Source organism: Accipiter gentilis, chromosome 2 (genome assembly GCF_929443795.1).
Source record: "Accipiter gentilis chromosome 2, bAccGen1.1, whole genome shotgun sequence".
NCBI classification, from domain to species: Eukaryota; Metazoa; Chordata; class Aves; order Accipitriformes; family Accipitridae; genus Astur; species Astur gentilis.
The window spans coordinates 17187190-17211526 of NC_064881.1; the positions used below are offsets into that span (position 1 = coordinate 17187190).

Here is a 24337-nt window from a genome sequence, read left to right on the forward strand (position 1 = left end):
AAGACTTCTAATGATTAGAATAACCATAGAATCATAGAATCATTTAGGTTGGAAAAGACCTTCAAGATCATCGAGTCCAACCATCATCCATGCCCACTGAACCATGTTACGGGGTACCCTGTCTACGTGCTTTTTGAATACCTCCAGGGATGGTGACTCAACCGCTTCCCTGGGCAGCCTATTCCAATGTCTGATAACCCTCTCAGTAAAGAAATTTTTCCTAATATCTAACCTAAATCTCCCTTGCCACAACTTGAGGCCATTTCTTCTCATCCTATCTCCAGCCACCTGACAGAAGAGACCAGCACCCACCTCACTACAAGCCCCCTTCAGGTAGTTGTAGAGAGCTATAAGGTTTCCCCTCAGCCTCCTCTTCTCTAGACTAAACGTGGAATCCTTTTTTCATAGTAGTTTTAAAATTCCCTTTTTTACCCCCCTTGTCTTGGTTTTGCAAGTCCTGAAGTGATCTAAGTGGATGAAGCAGAAGCAGAACCCTTGTAAAGCCCTTACATAAACTCTTGACTGGCACCACTCAGTTTGTCAACATTGTTGAAGTGCTCAACTGAGTCAGTGTTTCTGATGGCTTCAGAAACAGCAGGCAAATGAGAACTGTGAGCAGATGCCTTTTTGCCAGGTGGTTTCTTCTTTTGCTTGTGATATTTCTTTGGATTTTAGCAAAGCTGTTTGTCATAAATGTATCACATAGTGATTTAAGTGTATCTATCATGTTTCACACAGACTGCAAGTAAATTCTCAAGTTTGATCTCTCCATCTCCTTTTTTGTCTTTGCCAGAAATCAGATACAAATTAGTTCTTCAGCTAATGAACAGGCCAAGTCTGCAGCTGAAATGATGTATGGAACAGGCCTTGTTCTTGGTATGTATAGAAGCCTAACTCGTGACACTGAGTTAGCCTTTCCTTGCATATTTTATTTTTCTTTGGCAATAATTAATAACTAGAAAAATTAGCTTTTTCTTTGTGCTGGTTGCAAGACTGGCAAATAAATATTGTTTATATAGAGAAAATTAAAAAAGAAAAACATGTTTCTTTTCCCCTTTAACGTAACGGGGTGGAGGGGGAAAATCTTTCTAATTAATTTTGAAGAGCCCAAGCTGCTTCTTAGATTTCATTAACAGTTTAAGACCCAGATACATTATTTAGTTTTTTTACGAAATGAAGTATTGGAGAAATATTGTTAGAGACACGACTTGGTATTGAATTTTGATTGCAGAAATATGGGAAATGGTACCGTTCACAACTTTGTGCAAGAACAAATGATTCTGCTCATCTCTTACTGCTTAAATGTAGCCATAAAATTTAGCAGGGAATGTTATTATTGAGTGTAGTAGAGAGAAATACTGTTGAAAACATAGCATTCCTAGCTAAATTCAGAAAATTACAAGGCAAGAATAAAAGAACTGTAGTAGTTCTTCAGATGGGAGCCTTTGAAAGCAAGCTAGGTTTGAATTGTGGAAAATTGGACCAAGAGTTGTCAGAATAATTTCTGTTTATTTTTACATTTCAACTTACCTGGTCTTCAGTGCTGTAAGTGGCAGGTCAATTTTTTGGAACTGTTTAAAGGCAGCATTAAAACAGTGGTGTTGTAATGGTCAGTCTCTCTGTTCTGTTCAGTCATCTCATTTGTAGTAACTTGAGTACACAAAGATTTGAATCTGTATTCCTAGCAGTCCTGCTTAGGAGAAGGCTATTTGTGAACTGTTGTATAAAGATTAAGTAAATTAAAACTTGAAATTTTTGGAAATGAGAAGTGATTTCAGACTCCCCCAAAGTCACAAACTATGATGTCATCTTGCATGTTTTGGTTACTTCCCAGTCCCAGCACAATAATTGAATAAAAAATTCAGTCAGTCTAGTTGGTTGTGCATCATGGGTTGTTTTTTTTGTTGTTGATATTTGGTTACTTGCTTTTTGGCTGTGGGTTTTTTAAGTTACTTTGCAGCTTCCTTCACTTCATTGTTCAGGTCTACTTCACTGGAGATCCACAGTGACTTTGTGTTGGAAGTTTTTTGGATTCCTTAAAATCCATGTGAGATGTTATCACTGTTTCCTTTTACATATACATATCTGCCAATACTTTGCTAATTCTTAGTAGTCATGGGAACCATCCTAAAAGTGGAGCAATTTGCTTTCCTTTCTGTGGGTTTGACTCTCTTCAGATTTAACTTTCATTTTTATCCAGAGCAGTGCCTCATAGTTTTGGAGTGCTATAGTGTATCTTCCTTAGTTGAGCATTAGAGAGGAAAAAAATATAAAATTTAAGTAACTTTTTTCAGATGCTGTTGTATCAGTTAGCTTTGAAATTTGTAGCTTCCTGACTATACAAAACTAGGCAAACTAGGAAAATGATAATGAAAATTTTAGTAGTTTTGATCATCATACTCCAAACAAACTGGATATTAAAACTAGATTTTTTTTTTCATTCAGTAAAGATCCAGTGTTCTTATGCACATTCCCAGATCATATACTCTGTTGTGATTCATGTTTTAAATTGACTGAAAGCTGATGTTTTTGTCCAGTACCTTTTGTGTATTTTGTGGAGCATTTATGCAAATGTGTGGTCGTTTCTATTAGGTGGTCAGGACCGAGAACTTCTCCAAAGGAAAAAAGAGAAATACAGGCAAGAACTAATAGAACAGATGGCTGAGCAACAGCGAAATAAGAGACGGTAATGGAAAGTTACAGTATTTTTAAAAGATAATGGCTGAAATTTAAAGGAATTTTATTAATTCAATGTGGTAAGAATAATTTTCATAACTAAGGAATTCCAGCTAGCTAGGTAATATTGCATCCAGTTAAACTCATTGGCATGAGAGCTTTAGTTTTTAATAAACAAATTCACCAGCTTTCAATGGAATAAAGGAAAAAGCAATTTTTTTTCATTTTAAAAAAATTATTTTTGCTTTCTTAAGGTTAAAGAAGCTTTAACTGAAGTTATCCTTCTTGCTGATAGAGGAGTGTCTAATTACTTTGCAAAGTTGAAAACGCATCTTGTTTTGCCCTCCAATTTAGGAAAGTGACCTCTCACTTTCAAAGCACGTGACCATCCGGCTTATGCAGAAAAATAAAATATAAATTTCTTGCTTACCTATTAGTAGATGCCTGCTGAATGATAGTATGGATACATAAAAACACACAGTGATATTAGTGAAGGGATAAGGAATTAGAAATAAGTTACTATTGATGGTTTCACTGCGATGAAAAATTGTACATGCTGACGAAGTCTCAGCCCTGAAATTACAATATAGTACTTATTGCTGTACTTTTGAATCATTAATTTCAATTTGTTTATTATAAAATTCTTGTTGTAATGTGAATAAAGATCAATTTTTAAGAAATGTCCTGAAAGATTGTAGTAAAAAGCAATGTGGTGCTTTGTCCTTTTATGGTAGTTGGAATTATGTTGCCTAGATGATAGCCAGATACTTCTTGAGAATTCTGTTTATTTACAAATAATATAGTGCCCTTCTTTCTTGGCCCCAGAAGAAATCAAGTGAAATCATGTCTTCTGTTACCCTGTATTTTCAGAGTTATTTTAACTACAGAGTTGTGAGGTCTGTGCTTTGAAAGAATGAGTATAGTTGTTACTGCTCTCTGATTTTTATTTTTTTTTTTCTTTTTTGAAACAAAAACAGTGAGAAGGAACTTGAGCTCTCAGTTGCTGCTTCTGGAGCTCGAGACCCAGAAAAGAAGGTAAGGAGCTTGGACTTTCTTTCACCCATATAGACTTTTTTTATTACATGTACATGTGGTTGCCCAGTCACAAAACTCTGTAGGGCTTTTACAGAATGATAAATGTTGTGTTTTTTTCTAATGGGCATTAGTATAGTATAAAATTGAAGCCAAGGATGATAAGGCTGTAACTCATTACACATGCTTTCAGCTTAAGAGGAGGATATTTTCATGGAAGTTAGTGAACATTTTTGTTTGCTGTAACCAAGTGGAAATTTTGTACAAGCAGAAAGTATAATGGAAAAAATACTTAGTGTCCAGTGGTAGCCTGTACATGCATGCATTAGTAACTTTTCTTTGGGAATGCAAAGTATGCTGCAGGAAGTTTTTGCTCTTTGTCAATTAAAAAAAAATCCAGTTCTTTTGCAGCCAAGTTGATCTTATTGTAGCAATTTTAAATTTCCAATTTGTAATTCTTTTTTAAACTATCAAATGTAGTGTTCAGCATTACAAACATTTTTATAATGATTTTGTAAAAAGCCAGATATTTAACATTGTGTTGCTTTTAAGACTTAATGCAGAGTTACTACTGTCTCCACTTCCTTAGTAAGGTGATTATTGTACTAAGAATTTTGATTAGCCTGTATGAAGCAGTAGATTGTCAGGACTAGTAACGTTAGTAGCAGACTGATTGTCACAGAACAAGTATGATTTGCATGTGTGTTTGCTAAGTGCCCGAAGCCATTGTATCTTGGGTGCAGTAGAGATCTGCTGTTGGAGATGTAGGATGGGTAACTTTCTCAAGCAAGAATAAACTGGTTATTAATTTAACTGGTTACCAGGGTGCTGTTTTTTGGGGGAGGGTGCAACACAGAAAGAAACTTGTGCCATTTCTGGAGAGTTCAGCAGAGGTGAAAGGAGCTCTTATTTTTTAGAAAATGAAGATGAATGAATAGCTATAAGATGCTATTAGTCAGCATGTGAGGCAGGAGACTGAGAATGCGTGTAGATAAGCAATGAAGCTGGATCAAAATTCTTACTCCTAAATGGGGAGGGAGAACACTGACGAGTGGTCTGGCTGCATGTTCCTACCTTCTCTGCTTAAAGTATCTGTGGTGCTTGTTTGATCCCTTCTGCGAACTGATTCAGCTTGGTTAGCTGGCAAAAATCTAAATCTTTTTTTTGCTGCTTTAGTTGACTTAGAGAGGTCAGTTGGCTGATCAGGAATTCAGATGGTGAAAGGGAGAGGGATGGAGTGTACAGCTGGGAGCCAGGCAGGAAAAGAAGAAAACTGAGCAGAGGATGCCAGCTCTTTTGGCACAGCAGGGTTCAAGGTCGGTGTAAACAGTTTTGTCTAATCAAAGCTGACTAGGCAGAAGCATGCTGTGCTGCAGCACTCTATATATGCTATGCATCTCAGAGACTAAAAAGTGCCTGTTTTAGGAACAAAATTATATCCAGAGCAAGTCTAGGGCATGTATAATGTTTTAAAACTGTTAATTTAGCTGAAAGCCTTCAATTAAGTAGAATTGCTACGTTCATTAAGCTTCAGTCACTGTTAGCTTTAAATTGCCTCCTGGGGAGGGATTCTAATTAGGTGGATTTTTTGATTAATTACAGGTTGGTTAAATAGCAATGCCTGATTAAGAATCTATAAATGTAGACTGTTGTATATACTTCTTGTTTAAAATAACACAATCCCCAGGATGAACTGAGTATCACAGTCACATTTGAAATTAGCTACAGAGCTGAAATCTGGGGCACTTTGGAAGCAGTTCACATTAAACTTGTTAGTAAGAAAGGCTGTTTTAAATGTTCTCCTGCTCAAGACACTGGATTTGAAAAGACAAGTTAAAAAGTCTGTAGACTGCTTTATAATTTTCAATTACTGTAGCTCATATCTATTATCTAATTATGTATTCATGTCTAGAAATTTGAAGTTAAATGTTACAAACAAATATGCATGTCTACTAGATTTTGAGAATTTTAATCTTAATGCTGTAGTTCATGATTGGTGAGTACTAACTGCCTTGTATATACTGTCTTGCAGCTAAGTGATGAGGAGGTAAACGTTTAATATTTTGCTGAAATACTTCTATATTGTAGGGTATATGGTTTGCTGTTAGATATTTAATATTTAGCTGGTTGCTGGTATTTGTCTGACTGCATGTTAATTGAAGCACTACAATGTTAGGACCAGTAAATTCAGAAACAAAATCTGTTTTACTGAGACAAAAGTATAATTTTTTTTCTGGTCTTCTATTATATTGACTCATTTCAACAAACATTAAAATACTAACGCATAGCAGCTGGTGCAAGGGCTTTCTGGGTGTGGTAAGATAGTTCTGAAATGGGCTTGCATGCCTTTGCATTATTTGCATGTTGCCTTTGCTTTTCTTCTGAGGCTGCTAGTTATCAATAAACATTTGATACGTTTATTTAAAAAAAACAAACAAAACTAAAATTTTGTAGTTGTTGTGGTTGAAAAATTTAATAAAGAAACTTAAAAATTGTTTTGCAAGGAAATGTTTATTGGAAAAAGTCTCAGTATGTGGTTGGTTTTAGTTCTTACTGATTATGAGCTATTTTCATCTTGGGGCAGGGGGGAGTGATTTCAGAAACTTTTGCTATGCATAATATGAGAATACTGTTTGTGTAGGAAACTGGCAGCTGTAGATAACCTGTACTACAGGCAACTGTGGAAACACTTCTCTTTTTTTCTGGACAATAACTAGAACCATGTACTTCCTGAAACCTGCTGTAGAGGTTGGATTTTGTAAATCTGTGATAAATATGCTAGATTTCCTTGTAGTATTAGATTTCCAGGATTCCTCAGGAGAAAAAAAATGCAATTACTAGAAATTTGAACAGCTAGTTGGGACCCATTGAAGTGTTTAATGAGACCTAAATGAAGGTTCAGAATATTTCCTAGTAATAACAAGGTAACTGTTTTTACTTTTTTCCTCTCTCTTTTTCTATTTTTTTCTTCAGCCAAATAGATTGAAGCAGTTTGGCTTGACAGCACGAGCTGCTGAAGAGAAAGTACCTCCTGAAAGGCCTAGGGTGGCTTTCCAAACTCCAGTGCCCGTCCCTTCAGCATCTCCAGTGAATGAAGACTTTCACAGGGGGCTAGCCAGCACTCTTGGTGAAATAGCAGCTCCTAGGTGCTTCACCATCATGTTAATTTTGCATATTAGATAAGATTGTTGTTAAGCCTGTTATTACTGCTAAGGTAGAGCTCAGTGGTGCTATCAATCCTTCTCCAAGGAACCAGTGAAGGTAGAAATAATATTTTGACAATTAACAGAAAACTAAACTACTTTGCACTGAAATAAACTTCTACTGTCTATTTCTTCACAGTTTTTTTTGAAAAATCTGGGAAGGCTGGGTTATCTATGAAGACAGCTCTTTCTTAGAGGATGTTTGTGCAGAATAAGGGTTGTGCTGTAGGAATGATGTCCATGCCTGTAATATTGAACCTTGTTGCGAGGATGCTTGGGGCATATGCCCAGCAGTGTCCATATTGTTAGAAGGCTGGTATAGTATGAGTTTGGCCCCTATCAATTAAGCCATGTCTCAGGGCTAAGCTCAAGAATGCAGTGTAGGCAAGGACAGCTTCCACTAAACTGTGAGACTAAACTGTTTAGGGAGAGAGAAGGAGCTTCAGGCATGTGGCTGAAGCTGTGCTGTGCCACTTGCCCTTTGACCAGAGACTAATCCTTGGCTTGTTTTATTTACTGTTACTGATGTAACCAGTAAGTATCATTAACTGAACAAGTTAAAGAAGGTGTGCTTGGTTTATGTTCTTTAAATCTCTGGAATAGTGTGGGTTCATGTACTACTCCCTAAGGGAAGGTTAATTCCCTACTGAGACTTACTGTATCTTGTTCCTGCATGGAACTTGAGAGGTCTTGGGCTGAATAAATCTAAATTTTTCCATGTAGTGAATTCTTTTTCTTTTGGCGTTTTTTTTTCTCTTTCTTTCTTTTGGTGTGTTTTTTTTCTTTCTTTCTTTTGGTGTGTTTTTTTTCTTTCTTTCTTTTGGTGTGTTTTTTTTTTTCTTTCTTTCTTTTGGTGTGTTTTTTTTTTTCTTTCTTTCTTTTGGTGTGTTTTTTTTTTTTCTTTCTTTCTTTTGGTGTGTTTTTTTTTTCTTTCTTTCTTTTGGTGGTTTTTTTTTTCTTTCTTTCTTTTGGTGGTTTTTTTTTTTCTTTCTTTTGATAATCTCTTTTCAGTTGTACAACAAACCAAAAACTTGTGTTGCTTTTTTCCTTAAGGCTTGCACCGATGCCACCGCCTCCACCACCAATTTTGACAGACAATTATAGAACACCTTATGATGACGCATATTACTTTTACGGGGTTAGGAATCCTTTGGATCCCAATCTTGCATATTGTAAGTTGATGATTTTAGGTGGATTGGTTGTTAGAGTGATTCAGATGATTGCTTTTAATCTAGTTAAATGATGAATAATGTAGAACTAGTAACAGTAATTTAAACCCATTGCTTAGATGTGTATTGAATGAAGAGTAGGCTTTTTTTTCCAATACTGGTTTTGGGTGAAGTAGTTTTCTCCAATTGCAAAAGGGCCTATGGCTTCCAGAAGTCTTGTTCATCTCTTGAACAAGCTCTAGTCTCAGCTACTTAGCCATTACTCCTCCCAGATAATTATCTTTATGGTTTTGATAATCAAAACATTATTTTCTAAAATTGCTTAAATCCTATTATAATTGATTACATGTTTAGGTGTTGTTACAATTTCAAATATAATTTAAAATATTTTTAAAGGAACTGTATGAAGTAATCAAACTTTTTTGTTTTACTAACTTTTATTTCTACTCTTTGACTGCTTCGTGATGATTTCATGAGTGAAACAACTGTGATGCATGTGTGTGGCGAGGGACTGGATTGTGTGGTGTTTGTTTTTTTATTTTTTCTTTTTTTGCTTTTTTAGAGGAAAAAACAGAATACTTAAAAAAAGTTGTGCTACCTTTATAGAAAAGTTAAAATAAAGGAGAAAAAAAATTTACAATAATAACTCTTTTACTGGTTGGTTTGAATGAGATTTGTATCCACTGTGGAATTTCAGGAACACTAGAGATTTAAGAGCAAAAGTTTTTAGTTTCCTTTTTTTTTTTTCTCCAGTGTAAATTTCTCCCCATCTTGAAATAGCTTATGATTTGAGAAAGGTTGTTTTTGTTTGTTTTTTTTTTAATTTATTTTTCATTTTTATTTAAGTTCCAGGCACCTTTTTTACCTTTTCTTTGTAATCTTATTTTCAGAGCACAGTTTCAACTCACAGAAGTTTGGGGGTTTCTAGGGGGGGTGTTTGGTGGTGGTGGGGTTTGTGTTTTATTTTAGTGTTACGTGGGGTTTTTTCTCTCTTTTTTTTTTTTTTAAACCTTTGTATCAATATACCCTGTAGGGTAAAGTGGCTTACAGTTTCAAGTATTAAAGAAACTAATACTTAAAATTCACATGTGAGAGTTAGGTTGTCTTAAAGCTTGTTGTCACAAGTTGGAATATTGCTAGTGCTTAAAATTTGAAAGTGTGAAGTTGTTTTAGAGATGCATCTCTTACTGTCTTGAACACAAGCAGTAGTATGCACAGTAATTTTAAGCCCTGCTGTGGCAGAGTTCTGCAGATCGTATTTCAGTAAGAGTACAGATGCCAAATACACTGCATTTCTGCAGGAGGCAATGGGGCTCTCCTCACAATAGAGGATGCATTTGGAAAGCATGAGGACAAGTGTTACATTAAGCGAGTTATTTCTTTTTGTTAGTTCATTGTGGAATATGTTAATGAAGACATTTGTAAATTTTAAAGGGATTTAGTTGAATTTAAGAAATTGGTTTATACCTTGGCATTATGTTTCTTGCTTTAGAGGGCATTAAGGATTAGCTAAGTTTGTTATAGAAGTTGAGAGTCCTGTTTGTAATTCTGCAGTCACAGAGTTTGAGCAGTGAGTTCTGTTCTTTTAAGTAATGGTAAATGTTTATATCTGAGCATTCAAAATTTAAAATAGTAATTTTTTTTTACTGTATAGATGGTACAGGTATGATGGGAGTGCACCCCACACCTAACCTGGATCCTCCTTTAGGCCAAGACCCAGTAGAGCAATCTGTGTAAGTATTAGCTGTATTCGTATTCTTTGTTTTTATCTGTATTTATCCACTTTTCCTGTTGGGAGTATTTTGCTAACAGCGGATACGCGTTTGAAATAATGTGTGAACTCCTGTTTTTATATGGATTTATGAAAATGTTTGAGATTATAAACTGTCAGGCTGTGGAAAACAACAGCTCTTAAATATTTCAGGCAGGGATTTTATTTTTATTTTATTTTTTTTAAACCCCTCTGGACCCTATGATGTTTTCCTTTTATATGTGTGGTTTTCTAATTCAGAAGTAACATTGGACAGAGGAATACAGGAGACAGACAAAGAAGCATAGGAGTATTTTCTGAAGAAAAAACAAAGCCTTCCAAAGAGGCAACATTGTCTTATCAACAAGAATTACAACAGCAGGTACTGAGTGATAAAGCTTCTGATGGTTTCTTCTTTTACTTTTTAATATATTATGGTTGTAACTGTAGTACTCTTTCAAAGACGTTTCTTTAGTTTACAAGTAAAAAGCTTTCTTAACTCTCCCTCTCTTCATCACTTCCTTCCTCTCATTCCTCTGACCGTGCTTTAGCTCATTTTAGCTCTTCAGGTGGACAATAAGCTCTTCAATTTTTTGTCAGAGGCAGAGCCTCTGACACCAAACAGATTAGTTCCAGGCATGGAGTTTCACATAATTATTTTCATAAACATAAGAACCTGCATCTTAAAAGCAATGATTTCTATTGCTTTGATATTCCTATTGAAAGATTGCTTTTGAACATTATTGCTATAATAATTAGGAACATTTTAATTTCAGTAAGTTCTTCATGATTGTTTCACCACTAATTCAAAAGCTTCCCTAATGTTTACTTCCACTGTGTTTGTAGGTGGTGTCTTATCTTTTTTCAGCTTCCTTTTTTCTTGAGTCTCCTGTCTTCCAGTAGATGTCCTAGTCCCCTATTCGTTTTAGTGGCCTTTTGCTGCTGCACCTTGTAGGCATTTATATTTATAAATTGTACTTGACTGTGATAAGACATGTTATTTCAGAAGAGGTTTTGCTAGAATCTTGTTCAGTGGCACTAACATTTTCTTACCTTATTCTTCTTTATGTATTTCTTCAGTGGAGGTAAATAATTGCTATAAAAATAGTCTAGTTGTAATTATGATTGGGCATAGAGATAAAGGAGAGGCTGCCAATCAAGGTCACATTAAGAATAAAATAAACATTTAGGAATAGGGTCTGATATTGCACTTACACTTCTCTGAAGGCATTTTCTCACTATAGTCTTAAGTAATAAATTTTATCTTGCCAGGTGAGAGACTGCACAATTTGACATAAAGGTCTAATGAATGTGGCATGATACAGTGTTTCAAAGTTGTTATGCTGCTTATGGTTGAAAGTAAACAGAAAGTATTCTGCTTTTTTTTCCTGTAGACAAACCTGACTGACCATTTTTGTAAACAGTCAAAGGGGCTAGATGGGTCTTTGTGTTGACTCATTATATCTCTTAGGAAATTGTCTGACTACTTGATAAAGGGAAATTATTATCTAATGCACAGAAGAAACAAACTTAAGAAAAATACATTAATATATTTGAGCTACATAAACAGTAGCTAATGTTTTAAAAGGTTTGAATAGAAGATGGGATTTTTTAAATAGCTGTTCTCTTTATAAATGCTGCATTAAGTTATTAGGAGATTTAGTTATATAAATTTAACCTGATTTTGAAGAAAAGGAAGAACAAACCATATGAACAGTTCTGCATTATTTACATACATTGTCATGTATTACTGCAGAAAACTATTTCATGAATGGTTACAGAATTGTGTAGCATTCTATTAAGGCATTTATTGTTAGGAGTCTTTCTTTATCTCATGTCATCTCTAGTCTAAGTTTTGGTTAAACAAAATATACCTGGTTGAGAGAAGCAGGTGCTATAATACTGTAGAATTTTGCCTGTTTGATTTCCAGTATAACATGCTGTATCAAAGGCCAAAGTTATGGGACTTTTGATGTACTGCAAGTGTCAGATGTGAACATTTCTGGAACTTGGAAGTCTTATAATGTGAATCTGTATGTTTCTCTGTGATTATGTACAACTGGACATGCACATTTTGGCAACAATATTCAATGCACTGTCTGCAGTATAGGAAGTGAAATGTTTGCAATTTGCTTGATGTAGAGGGGGGGAAAGGGTAATGATAGCATTCAGCTTGCTCTGTTAACTTTTTATTAAAATTATACTTAATGTGATATTTTCATGCAACTGGCTTGTTTTTTTAGATAAGAGAGAGAGAGGAACGGCGCAGACAAGAGAGAGAGGAGAAGGAACGCTACGAAGCCAAGTTAGAAGCAGAAATGAAGAATTACAATCCCTGGGGAAAAGGTGGTGGTGGTGCTCCTCTCAGAGATGCAAAAGGAAATCTGATAAGTATGTTTGCCAAAATTACGGGTTGTCTTTTCAAGATTGATGTTTTCTTGCTCTCGTAAGGGCTCTATTCAGATGTTATTCCTTGTTTTGTAACACTGGTAGCCCTTTATTGACAAATAGATGTACTTGTTTCAAGCAGATGTACTCAAGCAATATTTAAGTGAGTAATTTTGATTTCTGTAGAATCATTCAAAGAGTACATTTTGAACAAAATGAGAAACACAGGATGTGTCAACTATAAGTGAAGACACAACGCGTTAACAAAGAGAGAAGGAGGAAAACAAGCTGTTAGAATCATCTGCAATAGAATTGCGCTAAAGTCTGTTGTGAAGACTTTTATTTAAACATTTTCCAGGAACAATTTTTTTTAATTGTTTTTCTTTTTTAAAATAAATTCTAGGCTTAGAAAGCTCTACTTGTGACATGGAAAATGGAAGCATGTTTGAATATATATATGTAAAGCTAAGTGGAATATTTAAATTTTCCCAAGTAACACTGCTGGTAAATGGCTATATAAATAGCAGTCAGCAGTAATGTTTTTTTAAGGTTTATTTTTCTCTAAGTGCTGTTTTATACAAGATGGGAGTAGTTAGCATGGAGATAGCTATTATCCGGGCAAGTTGTTCATCCACCCCTGCAATAAATCAGAGATAGATGTAAGGTTAAAACTCAAATTCCTGATCCTTGTTCCTAGTGAACCCTGCAGGAGTAGTTTATCTAAAATAAAAATAGTACTCACTAGGCACGATTAGATTTGTATATTTCAAAATCTTGACCTGTGCAAGCTCTCTTCATTCTTGCCTTTAGCATCTGAGTGAGTGAGTCTTACAGTTTTATAACTACTGATTTCTAACGTAAAACAGATTTATTTTCTTGTTATTGGAAGATGATGTTGAATTCTGATTAGCTTTTAAAAATTTGTCTCCCAGTAATAAAATATGAGAATTTTCAAAGCATGGAACAGTTACTGGATAACATTTTATATATAAATAATTAGTTTTAATTTTATGACACCTGAGTGACATATGGCTAAATTCATAGTGTAGTTTGAGGGTGGGAAGTAAAGTTTAAATGCTTTTTAAAGGTGGTGGGCCCAAATAATAAGTTTAGAAGCCTGTGTTGAGGATCTAAGCTTGTGTTTATCCCCAGAGCAGATAGAGGTGTTCACACTGCCTAACTTTAGGCACTGCATTTAAGTGTCTGGCTTCTTTCTCTAGGATTTACAATGATGAGAGTAGAGTAGGTCAGAGGAAAATGTAGGTGTGTTGTATTAGCCTGAGCTCTGCATATACCTGCTGAGAAGCTTATCTCCTGCTGAGAAGCTTATCTCTGTAAATGAGGAACCAAGTGAAAGAAGTTCTTTAGCTTGTTTTCCTGAATTACACATGTAATGTTATTTTTCCCACCATAGTTTAGCAGCATGAGGGATAAGTTATGAGTCAAATGTCGTGAAACATAACATGCTTTCTGCCATGTCTCTCTTTTATGCAGTGTGACTTGCCTTTTTATCCTCCTGAAAAAGTCTGTAAATAGCTTTTGACACTCTGATGTATGCAAAGGCAGCTTTACAGAGAGGGATGTAATTCATAATTATCAGAAACTATTCTAAAAGATAATCTGAAAACTGTGTAGTACTTTTTTGTTTTGAAACTAGCTTTCTAGGTATAGTTTGGTAACACTTCAAAATGAGCTGAAATTAACATTGATCAGGATTTTTATGGTAACTGAGAGGCACCATGTAAATTTTGGTGAAAATGTTGAATGACATTGGTTTACATACAGAAATCTGCACCTGGATTATTACTAAAGACATGAAGACCAAAATACACTTTAATGGTTCAGTTGTGCTTATTGCCCTTAATGGTAATCATATAGAGATTCAGTATTTAAAATACCAAAACTAAACTCAAAAGTATTTTACAGCTTTCAGGAAATAGAAGAAGGGGTGGTTTCTAAATACATGCTTGTCAACACAGACTTGTCAGTCATTTTTGTCTTTGAGCTCTTTATCTTTCCATTCTATAGCATTTTTTTGGGTGGAGGAGAGAGGAGGTTTGCTGTGAAGAATCATTCCGGGCAAAAGAAAACCAACAAAGTATATCTTTTAATCAGTGAATTCCTAATGACTAGTATTTCACCTATAGCTCCTATATTCTTGTCCTATATTTTTTGTTCCCATAGTTGGTATGCACAGTAAAAGTGGAGTCTGCTCAAAAATCCCTGTATTTTTGAGAATCTATGGTGAACGTGCCTTTTATGAGAATAAAATATTATAAATAAACAGTTATTTCCCCTTTCCTTTAGCGGACTTGAATATGATGCACAAGCAAAACGAAGATGCATATCATAATCCAGAGGCAAGACTATATGAAGATAAAAGGGCTATTGTATCTGTTGACCTAAGTTTGGCTTCCCCAAGACCTGAGAACACAGAAGCATCTACAAATAAAATAGCAGGTTTTTAAGAATACTGTATTACAGCTCTAATTATTTATAGGTCTTAGTGATCAAAATTCTCTAGTTTCTTTACTCCTTTCTAGTAGTCCTATGATAGTGTTAGTGCTCTCTATCTGTGAAGTCAGTATCATGCTTCTTTCCCAAACTTCTTCACTGCTGTCACTGTGTGTACTGAAAATGTATGTTCTTATCTGTCTTGTCGGTAATGATATCTAGTAACTGTTTTAGCACTGAACAGTCAGGATCAGTATATTAGTTTTCCAGGTTCAGTGTTATCTAATTAAATCTTAATACATATTTGTTTTGCTTTTAAATGACACAGTAAAATACAACTGTATAGTAGGAGAGAAGGTGCAATAAAAGGAGGAGGAGGGTCTGCAGATGTATCATGTTACAGGTTAAGATGAAATTGGTACAATAACTAGGTTAACAAGTTCTAAAAAGTTACAAGTAAATTGGGTACATATGCAGCCCTGTGCACTGCCTCCAGGTTTCAGGGATTTTATTTTATTTTCCTATTTAAAAACTAATGGATCTTTCTCTTCTTACGTTTTGTGAGACATCTAAATGAGAGAGCTGTGGTACTCCAGACCTGTCCCTAGTCTGGGATGGGCAAAGGCCAGGATCACTGGCAGTCTCCTCAACTCAGCTTAGATGCCGCTTTTCTTTCTCATGTCTGAACTTTTGCACTTCTGTATAAAGAATTACATGGTATTTGGGGCATGGATCTACTTCACGCAATTGCAATTCAGTGTCCTGACCTCTGGCTGTAGAATAAATTTTTTTTTGTTCCTTCTGTCCCCCATCTTGCTCTTTGTCCCTAATACAGTGTATATTTAAGCATTTCGTAAGAAGTGAAACAGGCAAGGCCGATGAAGTAATAATGCACAATAGCAAAGAGCCCCCTGGTTAGATCACTTTGGTATCAGGATGTGGTGCAGATCAGTGATGGCAACTTTTATAGTCTTGCACGTTCCATTTGATTAGTCAGGCAGTAAAGTGGCTTTGTGTAGGTTTTGGTGGTTTTGTTCTTTTGGTTTTTGTTTTGTTTGTGTTTTTTTTTATACCACCCCATTAAAAGAGGAACTTGCAGGGTAGTAGTCGGTACACAGTAAGTTCATTCCTTGATACATTCCACAGTAACTTTCTGTCTCGTGTCCATGCCTTTCAAATGGTATATAAACTTTATTCTGGTTTTTTTGCATGGAATATATCCGTATGAAGTAAATGCATCCTGAAAGAGCCACATGTAAATTTAGTTATATTTTGGAAGCATTCAAACAGTGACTCCATGTAAGGAAAAATAACACTAACCTCAAAGTGTACTCCTTGGTATGCAAGCACATGCTTCTAAGGCTTGGCTGTAGCAGTAAGCACATGCATCCCTATGGGAATAAGTGTATGTGTTATTTCTGTTTTCATCTGACTTGGGTGGTACATCACCATGTAGGAAAATGTAAGGGGAGAACATGAGAACAACTACAGCTGTGTTCATCTCAGTTCAGTGGAGCTATTGCTCTTGCACATCCTTGAGGCGCTGTCCTTTGGAGCAGACGTGGTATGAATGAAGAACATGCTGTGTCAGCTGAAAAGTTAACACAACTTCCTCTAGTTTTGCTTTACTTCCTTCCTCCTCTGCTTCCTGTAGGGATCCTGTTCTGCAAAACCTGTTCTGTGTGGTATCTGAGTGAATCCTCCTATCTAGAGCTTTTGGGACTGTATGGTTATGATGCATTCATAATTCAGGGCTAAAGGAGACTTGATGCTTCAAACTTCATAGTATGGAAGGCATCTTATACTGGCAGAATTCAATTTTCTGACTGCTTAGAATTTTATTTGCCAGTTTTGAGCTTTGTTTTTTGTAACATCCATTGCTATTTTACCTAAATATTTCTTCTGTTAGGATGTTCTGGTTTTAAAGAGTGAGTAAACCTAAAGAACAGAACTACGTGTGCTAAGCCAGAGTAATTGCAAGCAGTCAAGTTATGAGATGTAAAATTATTGCTATTCTAATTAACTTACAGATAACATAAACTGTAGATTGGACAGTAGAATATATGACTTTTATAGGCGTTACTTTGTAAAAAGACAACTTGCTTGGACATTATTTATCGAGCAGTTAAAACCTGATGGTGTTCTAGGCAGACAACTTAAGAACTTTTAATCCCAGCTATTGTTTTCAGCAGTAACCTTGAATTATGGCTGTCATAAACTACCTTTTGAAAGAAGTATCTCAGATTCCTGCTTCCTCACTCTGGCTTTCTGTCTTAAATTTGCTTTGATTTTTATCTTTACCCCCCACCCTGCTGCCCCTTTAGGTTTTACATTTGCACAGACCTCTCCTTTTGCTCGAGGTAACGTGTTCGGTGAACCACCATCTCCACAGCATCTTAAGCGACAGGAGTCATACAAGAACTTTCTTCGTCTACAGGTGAATACACACACCAGTTATTGTCTAGTTAAATAAATTTTAAAAAGAGGGATTACAGTCAAAGTAAATCATCAGATACTGCTGACCAAAGACCTTATCCAATCATAGCCAATTCTGTATACAAGAGGTACACTAAGAGCTATACCCTCTTGAGTCTCTCAGATTTTCCCTTATTTAAGAAATGCCTATAAAAGTGGTGCTATTAATAGTTGGCTTCATTAATCTAGATTCTGTCTTTTTTTTCCTAAGTACAGCTCTCTGAATACAGTATTGAGTTCTAAAACTGTGCATACAGTACAAGTTTGCATACGTAAATATGTAAAGAAACAAAGATGTTTGCCCTTGGATGTCTATGTGTTACAAATGCATGTTCATCAGAATGAAATGGTGATCAGTGAGACAATAGTGTAGTTATTTATTGATGGGTATATGAAACGTGGTTGTTTTTCTACCAGCTTCTGGCTTCTGTTCATAATACTTCGCATATAATCTGATGCCACAACAGTTAAGTATCAATTTAATTAAATATCAATATCAAGGAAATCCTAGATAACTTAAAAGAGTACAAATGTCATGCAGTGGTTTGATATAGATCTCTTAAAAAGAAAAGATGAAGTGTTTTTTTCCATGTATAGTGCTGCCAAAAAGAATAAAGAATGGGCAGACCTTTGGCTTCAGTAAGTCGGCACTGTGTCTAAAAATATTATAATTGTGGAAAGGAAAAAGATAATTGCTATGTCTTTTTTGTTTTGGTTTCCCATCTTCCATTATTTAATCAGTGAAGAAAAATGTAATTCCAGCTCATCCGGAGTAGAGTAAGTGTTAGGAAATATTCAGGTTTTATTAGCAGCATTTATAATTAGTGTTCTTACTGGAGGGTGGCTCAGTAAATAGTGGCCAAGAAGAAAGAGTAAAATATAATCTGATTTTAAAGGAATTCTGAAGCTGAAATGTAAGACTGGCCCTAGAATTATTTCAGTTGCTCCATACAATCTTTGATTGTGCAGGTAGGTACTACAAAAGTCCATAGAAGATCACGGTGGTAAATTTTCATCAGATTATTGCTGGCTATTGACAGGTCAATACTTCTTTGCTTTATTTTCTAGATTGAAGAAAAGAGACGTAGGGAAGAAGCAGAGCGAGAAAAACTTAGAATGGAAGAAGAAAAAGAAGAAAAACGACTAGCTGAACAGAGGATGAGAATTCAAAAAGCATATGAAGATGAACAAGAAGAGAAAAGAAAGAAAGAGGAGGAGGTGTAGTATTTTGATACCTTGACTTTTTTTCCATCCTGAAGTAACCCTTTGTAATATTTGTCCTCTAGATTAAGAAGGTAAACTGAGAAGTGTTCTGTGAATTGGTCTTTGTTTTTAAAAGGGTCTACATTAGCCAGAGGACAGGTAGAAAATTGTATTAACTAGCACTTCTAGTGCTTCTAACTCTATGGTATGCTACCACTTGAAGTACTGTTAACTCTTTTAAGAAAATTTGTATCTTTTTATAATTGACAGTGGTGCTTTCCTTTTTAAAAAAATTGTAAGACCAATAAAAAGCTTTGTCACATTGGTGAATTTAAAAACAAAACTTTTTTTTTTGTTAGCCTCTTAAATCTAGCTCATGGAATTATTTGTATTCTGGATGTAGCTATAGAGGAAGATTTCGTAAAGCCTTTTTTTTAATTGGTCAGGATTTGTCTTTGAGATAAGAACTGCTTGTTTTGAAAGAATGCCAAGCAAATCTAATGAATACTTTTCATGAAGGTAAACTTGTGATTTAATTCTAACCCAAAAGCTTTATTTATCAGGTTTGGAAAATTGAATGAAATTGCGTAACTCAGAATATCTTAAATAATTGTAGGAAAAGGACACAAGGCCATCAGAGATGGAAAAATCTTTCAGTACCCTGCAGGACTATGAAAGATCAGTTCAGGATGTAGGACTTCAAGATTTCTAAGACGGAACACTTAGCTTATATTCTAGATTCTCTTCTCAAGTATGAGCAAGTTAGCTGGATGAGTCCTGTCTTCTGGCTAATAGAACTGGTCTAGTATAGAGTAGGAAGCTAACTGGTATCATCGCTTTTCACAGACACAAGACTAAGATTGAGACTGGATGATAATTTTCTCAGTGTGCTTCTGACAGGTGGTGCATGTGTGTATGTTTTCTTTGAATCTGAATTTTTGGAAATGACTCCTACAGTTTAGCCTTAACTGGCAGCAGATCTGGGGACACAAACTGGTGTTTACTGAAGTTATTAGGAATTCTGTTAAATGCTTTAAATGATGTTAGCAGAGCCAGGACTGCAGATGTTTAGTATTTGCATGGCATAGTTTTTAATTTGAATGTTTGAAGTTAGCCTAATGAAATACGCTTTTCTTTCATACTAATCAATTTGATGTGTAATTTTAACTTCTCGAAGAAAAACAAAGCAAAACTTTAATAAAGTTGAGTCTTTTTTGTGTACTAATAATGTTTATGTTACAGCGAAGATTAAAAAATAAAGAAATGATTCGATTAGATGAAGAGAGGCAAAAAGAGGCAGAAAAAAGAAGAAAAGAAAAAGAAGAAAAGCAAAATGAACAACTTAGACAATATTTTGAGAAAGAAAAGATGGAAGAGGAAAAGAAGATGGTATGCTTCAGTGACTTTCTAAGATACAAATACTTCTTCCTAACTTTTAAAAATAACTGAATTTTAAGGAAATTGCATGATTTCTTAGACCTCTACCTTTAATGTTGTTCCCCTCTCAGTTTATCAAGCTACGGTACACTTAGTGGACACACAGAGAACAGCTGATTGAAAAATCAGATATACTACAGTGGAAACTTATCTTGCTGATCAAATTTGTGTAAAAAAAAAAAAAAAAAAGTAAAAACAAGATAAGTAAGAGCAAGCTGCACTCTATAGTTGATTTTTATATCTGCTGTGAAGTACCATGTCCTGCTTTTCCTGAGGTCCAAATACAACTAAAATAAGCTTATATAATTTAGAGGACTGTAGGACTGTTCATCTTTAACAATGGTGTTCTTTGTAATTTAATTATTTTCTTTTGACCTGGAATGATGTAAGAAGTCCATCACATAGAATTCTGATGGAGAAAATCTAAGTAAATTATAGAACTGTTTCTCTTCTAGAAATGTCTACATGTCGGTCCTCTAAAATGGACAAGATACCATGGAAGTGTCTAGAGGAAAAAAAAAGATACGTAACTTGAGCATAGATTTTAAAAACTACATAGAAAAAAGATATTAAAATTACTATGGGTAGAAAATAAAATCACATGAAATAATTTTGGCAATAATTTTATGCAGTTGAAAGCAAATTAAATACAAGAATAATTCAAATAAGATAAGCAAAAGCATTTTTCTGTCAAATGAAAAATACTAGCCAAGCTCTTTCTGTCCAAAATAATACTTTATTCAGAATCTATAGGAACGTCGTTTCAGTCTTGCTTTCCTCCTTGCAGTTTTCAAGGCAGCCTTCTCCCATTGTTCCTGTTCTTCAGAACAAATCAATAAGAAAAGAAGAAAGGATTCCCTCTTCTGAGAGCCATACGTCTTATTATACACAAGTATGATTTTTATAGTCAACATTTACTGATTTATTTAAGATAGTGCAGTGTATGAAATCCTACCAGATTTTTAATATTTACCAGTTATTACTGGGATACCACAAATAACAGCAGACAGTCTTTATGTTAGCCAGTCTTATAGCTCTGAGATTTATTGTTCAATTTTATTCAAAGTATTGAAATTTTTTTTTTGGGGGGGGGGGGGGGGGTGTGGTATTTTAATTTTTTTCTGCATGCACATTTTCTGTAGAGATAAGCACCTCATTTTTGAGTGTAGATACTCTGTCCAGCTTACCAAGGTCTAGCGATCTCAAGGTTTAGGATAAGAAAGTTTACATCTAACATAACAACTCATTGTGTTCACTCAGAGAAGAACTTTGCTCAGGCATGAAGTTTAACGTTGATTCCTAGCTACAGACATTATTGTTTTATCTTACCGTTTTTGAAGCTACAAAAAGTTTATAACTCCTAATACAGTTCACTTTCTTCTGTGCATCACGAATGAATTACAGTAGTGGTCCTGAGACCACTCATTTCCATTTGATTTAATCTTCCCTGGGACAATTTTTTTTTTTAAATAAATCTGTCCTGTGAAGAGTAGATTAAATAATCATCTATGATATTTGAATCTCTGGCTACGCTTCTGACTTTTTATTAGAAATGGTTTTTTACCAACTGTCTGTGTGAACTGGGCTAAAAATTTAAAAAATGAATTTGCCATGAAAATGATAATTTGGCAAAATATAGTGCAGTTTCAGAAAATGTTTTAAGTAAGACTTTAAGCCTTATTTAAAACTATTGCTTTCCTTAAATGTAAAGAATGCTCTGGAGGAAGAGCAGTTTATTTCTGTGTCTTTGCAGTACTTGGTATAGCTTTGTCTTGATCTCTGAATAGTGTGTTATAGGTATTATGTTAGTAACTTGGATTATGCATTTAAAGGTCAGATTTAAAAACCCTTAGGCATTAATAACCTCTAAGGTTACTAATCTGTCTTTCAGTAGTAGTGGTAGTTAACATAAATTAGACATAAAATAAGGAAATAAAATGTACTTATGTCTGCTATATTCTCTTCCTTTGACATATTAACATTTCATATCCATTATGATTACTAGGATCCTCCGCAACCAAGGGTTCCTTCTCCACCTGTCCCTGCTAGAAGAAATCAGTTGCGTGCATTTGGTAGGTATCGTTTTTGCTGCAAGCTTGCTTTCTATTACAATGAAATTGTTCTCAGTTACGGTTCTCTTTCTTGCCTGCAAAGGAATAGTCTTACAAAGTTTGCATTCCTATGTGGGTGTTCTCTCTGTCTTAATATTATCAGTGTATTAGTAGGGTATGTCTGAAGTATTAATACAAAAGAAAAATGCATTTATTATGTGTCTTCATCAGGAAATATTTTTTTCTAAAAACTCTGATAATGGAATAGTCTGCGTGGGAAGTACTGGATCTTTCGGTCAGGGCACTGGTAACCACTGTGACCAGAACACTGCAAAATGGGAGAGTTTTGTATTGGCTGAGTAATGGATTAGACCAACAATGTGTAGAGAGCACTGCAGTTCTACTTTCCTTTGTTATTCTGCCTAATCCTCTGCTCCTTCATCTTAGATTTCACTGGTGGTTTTAAAATTCAGACATGCTGGGAGGATCTCCTTTGCTCTTTATATGTTGGTTATCTTGGCAATATGTGGGTGGAAAGCACTATTTTTCTTCTGATTCTTTTTTACAAGTATAAAAGAAACAACACATGGGATGTAACAGTAAATGATGTCCTACAAATGCTAAACTCCCGCAGTCAGTACCTGGGTCCATTCTGGGGAGTTACGGCTCTTCCACTAAATGGAAGGCAGAGTGGTTCTTAATGCAGCTCTTGGAAATCAATTGACTCAGAAGGACATGAATTACATCTTCTGTTTGAGTATTTAAGCCAGTAAAACATCCTTGCCTGCTAGGTTCTGGACTCAGACTAAAAGTCAGTAAAATACCAAATTATTAAGTTTGTTATTTGGAAAATAAGGAATTTATGAAACTGGTTTAACTTGTGGAGGAATGTGGTCCTGAGCACAAAAAACCAGCTTAGACCCAAAGTAGGTCTAGAAAGTCAACATAAGCACGTACTAAAAATAAGTGTTAAAGTTAGAACTCTTGAACACTTAAGAGAGTGCACTGAGCAGACAGCCTACTTTTGAGTCGGGAAACAGAAATGAGGTCGTGTGCTTGCTGGTGCCACCTCAGTTCTTGTCATCGTCTCTGGGACTCTGAGGACTGTGTAGATTTGCTAATTTCAGAAAAAGGCTATTTACTGGCATCGTCCACTTGCTGGTGTTTCACAGCTTTTTCTTTTTTAAATACAGTGAAACAGTTTAATTGAAGTTTGGATGCTTTCTGCTGTGCAGGGGGTCTGGTCCTTGTGCTGTCTCAAAATACAAGCTCTGGCCTAATTTCTAGTACATAAAATGCTGCGATTCTTGTGTTTGTATCATCCTTGTTTTAATTAACAGTTCATTATCTCTTTTTTTTTTCTTCCACTTTACATTTATGAGGTAGGCAGAAAAGTGTCTTTGACACTCTTTATTTTTAAATTATTTGTGTTAAATTACAGAGGAAAGAAAGAATGTGATAAATGAATTATCAGAGATGAGGAAACAGCTTCGTAGCGAAGAGAGGCGACTGCAGGAACAGTTGCTAAATGTGGCCAGTGATGATGATGTACCGATTACACGGTAAGAATTTCATCTTCAGTTTTAGAAGTTAGATTTTGCACAGGAACTCAAAGCTACTGTGTATTAGTAGCTAGTATTAGTTGGCTAATATACATGAGTGAAATGAAAATATAAAGATAGAACTTGTATATAAAATTTTCTTCATTTTTTTCTAATGTGTATGGGGTTTTTCAAAGAATCATACTGAAGTTTAGTGTAAGAATGGCTGTACTGGTAAGATTGGAATTTGCAATACTGTCTTGGAGGGTGGTCCAAAACAGATGTCTAAGGCAGAATTTTATCTCATTACCTTTTTTCCTAGGACATAATTTGTGCCTGTAAGCTGCAATACTACTGCTGATGAAAATGCTTATGAATAGCATAGTGCTGTGGTAGTACTTTCTTTCTTATTGAAAAACATACCCTTTTTATTTAAAATATTTGGTTTACTTCCAAAATGTATTAGTTAATCATACCAATTAGTTGGAAAAGACTCATCAGATCATCAGTCTTAGTTCCACTCTGTAAAGTCTGAGGGCTTTTTTGATTTAAGTTAGCCTTTTTTATTACACAATTTGCAGTGTCATTACTTTCAAATTTATTTTCCTGCTTTATCAATATTATATTTCCATCCAACTCATTAATGTTACAGTGTTAAATTATATTCTGCTTGTTTTACAAACTTTTCAAGCAGGAGGAGAGAGAAGAATCCAAAGGACATATTTGAGATGGCCAGGCTTCGTCTGCAGGCTCCAGTAAGGCGACCTTCATCAAAGGAGGCACAAGATCCTGTCAATATACAGAATATCTGGGAATTTAATGAACTTAAATACAAAGGCAGGTAGATCTTCTTGATATTGATGAAGAAAGGTAGTGAAACATCTGTTCTTTTCCTCCATCTTCCATGCCACCCAGGATTTAAAGACAAAAATAAATATCAGCCTCTTCACAGCTACTG

At 35.1% G+C, this 24337-nt stretch overlaps 1 protein-coding gene across 9 annotated transcripts in view; it reads left to right on the forward strand.

The window, feature by feature from the left end:
* The window catches only part of CSPP1 (centrosome and spindle pole associated protein 1), a 66759-nt gene that overhangs the window by 26372 nt on the left and 16050 nt on the right, over window positions 1–24337 (forward strand). For 6 of the 9 annotated variants that reach the window (XM_049828558.1, XM_049828566.1, XM_049828576.1 and 3 more), the window contains 16 exons: window positions 794–876; window positions 2593–2686; window positions 3654–3711; window positions 6682–6854; window positions 7965–8083; window positions 9735–9813; window positions 10092–10212; window positions 12074–12221; window positions 14526–14678; window positions 16997–17109; window positions 18216–18365; window positions 19593–19739; window positions 20575–20679; window positions 21793–21859; window positions 23280–23400; window positions 24071–24216. In XM_049828558.1, the coding sequence (XP_049684515.1) occupies window positions 794–876; window positions 2593–2686; window positions 3654–3711; window positions 6682–6854; window positions 7965–8083; window positions 9735–9813; window positions 10092–10212; window positions 12074–12221; window positions 14526–14678; window positions 16997–17109; window positions 18216–18365; window positions 19593–19739; window positions 20575–20679; window positions 21793–21859; window positions 23280–23400; window positions 24071–24216 (1877 nt within the window). The remainder of the gene's footprint in view (window positions 1–793; window positions 877–2592; window positions 2687–3653; window positions 3712–6681; window positions 6855–7964; window positions 8084–9734; window positions 9814–10091; window positions 10213–12073; window positions 12222–14525; window positions 14679–16996; window positions 17110–18215; window positions 18366–19592; window positions 19740–20574; window positions 20680–21792; window positions 21860–23279; window positions 23401–24070; window positions 24217–24337) is intronic. The other 3 variants (XM_049828584.1, XM_049828603.1, XM_049828534.1) reach the window with 2 other exon arrangements.